Below are 3,265 nucleotides of genomic sequence, written 5' to 3'. Positions count from 1 at the left end.
AGCAGTTACCTCAGTGATCACTCTCTGTTTTCCAAGTTCCAGAGCGCATATCGCGCTCATCACAGTACAGAGACTGCCCTCTGCGTGTCCATAATGACATCATGCTTGCTCTCAACGACAAAAATGACGTTCTCCTCATCATGCTGGACTTGTCGGCGGCTTTTGACACAGTTGATCATGAGATACTACTTCATAGACTTCAATTTCGGTTTGGTGTCACAGGTACAGCTCTATCGTGGTTCAAGTCTTATCTCAACCATCGCAACCAGTGCGTCAAAGTTGGCTCTGCAGCATCAGCTAGTACACATATGAAGTATGGTGTTCCTCAAGGCTCAGTTCTGGGTCCGATTCTTTTTACTCTGTACACATCACCACTTGAAGACATCATCGTCCAGCATGGTTTTAATCATATGATGTATGCGGATGATACACAGATTTATGTTGTGTGTAGCAGACCTGATGAAGTTCGAGTTTCTGTCGAGGTATGCGCCAACGAAATCCGCTGCTGGATGAAATCCAATATGCTTATACTGAATGATGAGAAGACAGAGGTTGTTCAGTTTTCGTCTCGTCTCAGATCTGATGCAGTGAAACTCTCAAGTCTAAGGATTGGCGAGTCTGATATTGCCCCTTCTGCTACAGTCGCAATCTCGGTGTGAAACTTACCCATGATGGCTCGATGTCAGACCATATCAGCCACATCTGTAAGAATGGATTTTATGCTTTGCGTAGAATTGGCAAGATCCGTCAATTGTTGGATAGACCCACCACAGAAAAGATGGTCCATGCATTTGTAACTTCTCAGCTGGATTACTGCAACAGCCTTTTGTATGGTGTTGGGAAATTTCAGCTCGGACGCCTTCAATCACTTCAGAATGCTGCAGCTCGCCTTGTCTCGCGTACTCGAAAATTTGATAATATCACACCCGTTTTCATTGATCTACACTGGCTGCCAGTAGAAGCTAGAATTAAATTCAAAATCTTGTTGACGACCTTTAAAATAGTTCATCGTGCTGCTCCACTTTATCTCATGGATCTGATCGAGATATACACCCCTACCAGAGATCTCAGATCGAGTAATTCGTTACGCTTAGTGCCACCGCGTGGAATGTTCAACAAGGCATATGGGCAGAGAGCTTTCTCTGTCTGCGCACCTTCTCTATGGAACTCATTGCCTCCTGATATTCGTAATGCCAGCTCCGTTGACTGTTTTAAGCGCGTTTTAAAGACTCACCTTTTTGTAAAGCACTCTTTCTAATGTTTAGGAAGGTGACCATTTTACCGGAACCGCTGATGCTTGATTTTTATTTTACGTTTTCTGCTACTTACTCTGTATAATTTTAATAATGTTTTTTGTATTTTGACTGTTTTTACTCTGCAGAAATTTTCATCATTTTTAACCATTTATGTTTTTAGCCTATTTTGATTGTTTTAACATTTTAGTTTGTCATGCTTTGCTGGTGTTTTATCAATTTTTAAATGTGTAAAGCGCACTGAGACGTATGTGTAGTGCGCTTTAAAGAAATAAATATTATTATTATGTGAAGATATCGTATTAGGTCCGGAATTTGAAGGCAAAAGTGGCGGCGAGTCAAAAACTTCATAGCTTGTAAAAAGTTGGTTTATTTTAATCGATCTGTCGATGATTTTGTTATATGACACAGCTAACGCTGTACTTCTGCAGTGGTGGCCTTGACTACATTATGGAAGAATGTTTCTCTATTTTCCACTGTCATATTTAATGTGAAGCGTTTTTGACTTGTTGCTGGATACAAAGTATACTGTAACAGTAGCGAGGAAACGTTATACCAGAGAAACTGCAATTGGATCTTTTCGATTTCTAAGCAGTTACATAATTTACTAACTAAAGGCATGCAGATAAAAATCATTTTAGCAAAATCGGAATCGAAAATTGTTATGCGACCGAAATCTGTTCAACCAGACAAAATTTTCCCACTATTCATAAACGGTATTTCACCATGTATTTCTTCGTGGATTAAAATCGCTGAGGAAGAACACAGAATTTAAAATAATGAGAGTTCTTTCTATAATTTCCTTCACAATCAAAAAGACTCCAAAAAGCGAACCTGCCGCCTAAAACAGCGTATCAAAGCCACGGAAAGGAGCGACTCGCCATTCTGAACAGTAAACTTGCTGATGATATGTGTAACATGCAACGAGCAAGTTCTGAGATATTTCTAAAATTGGTCAGCTCAAGGAGACTGTCTCTGAATTAAACCACCAGAAAAATATTATCCAAACAGACAACAATCTCGTATAGGAAGCAAAAGAACGTGTCTCGATGGATGCGGAGGCAGCAAGCAAAAAATAGTAAAATGTACTCAGAACTGACTGCCCTCTCGAGTCAGAACAACAAATTCAACAGTAAGCTTGCTGACCTGTGCAAAAGCAAACAAAAGGTGGAAGGAGAACAGGACACAGCTAGCAAAGAGAAACGAAAACTGGAAAGTGATTTTGATCACCTCAGCAAAGACAACGAAGTCCTTCAAGCTGAGCTGCGGCAAGTCATGGAAGAAAAAACTAATATCCTGGCAGACAACAGCGTAATCAAGAAAGAAACACAACGCCCGTTGCAGGATGGCTCTACCGCGCAGGACCAAATAAGCCAAATGGCATCAGAGCTGAATTTCCTTTCAAAGCAAAACAATACCATCAAAAGTAATTTGGCAGACCTCAGCAAAACCAAACAAAAGCTGCAGGTAGAGTTAGACAGAGGCAGTGACTAGAGGTGTCAACTGCAATTGGAGTTGGACGATCTTCTCAAAGGACACCAACTGCTGCAAACTAAGCTGACAAAAGTCACCCGCGAGAATACTAAACTCCAGGAAGAATCAACGTCATTTATGAAGAAAAGGTACGATTGTCAGAGAAAGCATCCTCGGCACACAATCAAATCAGCAAACTTACATCAGAGCTGAGAATGTTAGAGAGGAGAAAACCCGCATTGAAGAAGCCAGCGAGCAGATGAGTTGAAGCAAGTAAACTCCAAAAGTGAAAGAGCATTTTTGTTATTTTTAAACAACACAGTCTTAGTTCTTTGTAGTTGTAATAGCGCGGCAGCGCTCGATTGATCGCGCTCGGTTCAAGGGTCATCGCCACGGAAACGCGATGATCCTTGACCCGAGCGCGATCGATACGCCATAGCTCCGCAGCAATATCACAGCTAGGTTCTCTGTGTCTGATAAGGGTGTACATACATGCACACTTGGTGTTTCTGCTTGTAAGAAATCAAATCAGGCACTGT

General features: G+C 41.3%; 1 protein-coding gene across 1 annotated transcript; it reads left to right on the top strand.

Annotated features, from left to right (window-relative positions):
• Positions 1-2,336: 2,336 nt before the first annotated feature.
• On the top strand, positions 2,337-2,747 carry LOC139137788 (uncharacterized). The gene has a single exon (XM_070706058.1). The coding sequence runs from the start codon at positions 2,337-2,339 to the stop codon at positions 2,745-2,747; it is 411 nt and encodes a 136-aa protein (XP_070562159.1).
• The last annotated feature ends 518 nt before the right edge of the window (positions 2,748-3,265 follow it).

Source organism: Ptychodera flava, chromosome 7 (assembly GCF_041260155.1).
Source record: "Ptychodera flava strain L36383 chromosome 7, AS_Pfla_20210202, whole genome shotgun sequence".
In the NCBI taxonomy this organism is placed as follows: domain Eukaryota; kingdom Metazoa; phylum Hemichordata; class Enteropneusta; family Ptychoderidae; genus Ptychodera; species Ptychodera flava.
Note: the sequence above shows the minus strand (reverse complement) of the source record. Positions and strands in the feature narration are given on the sequence as shown.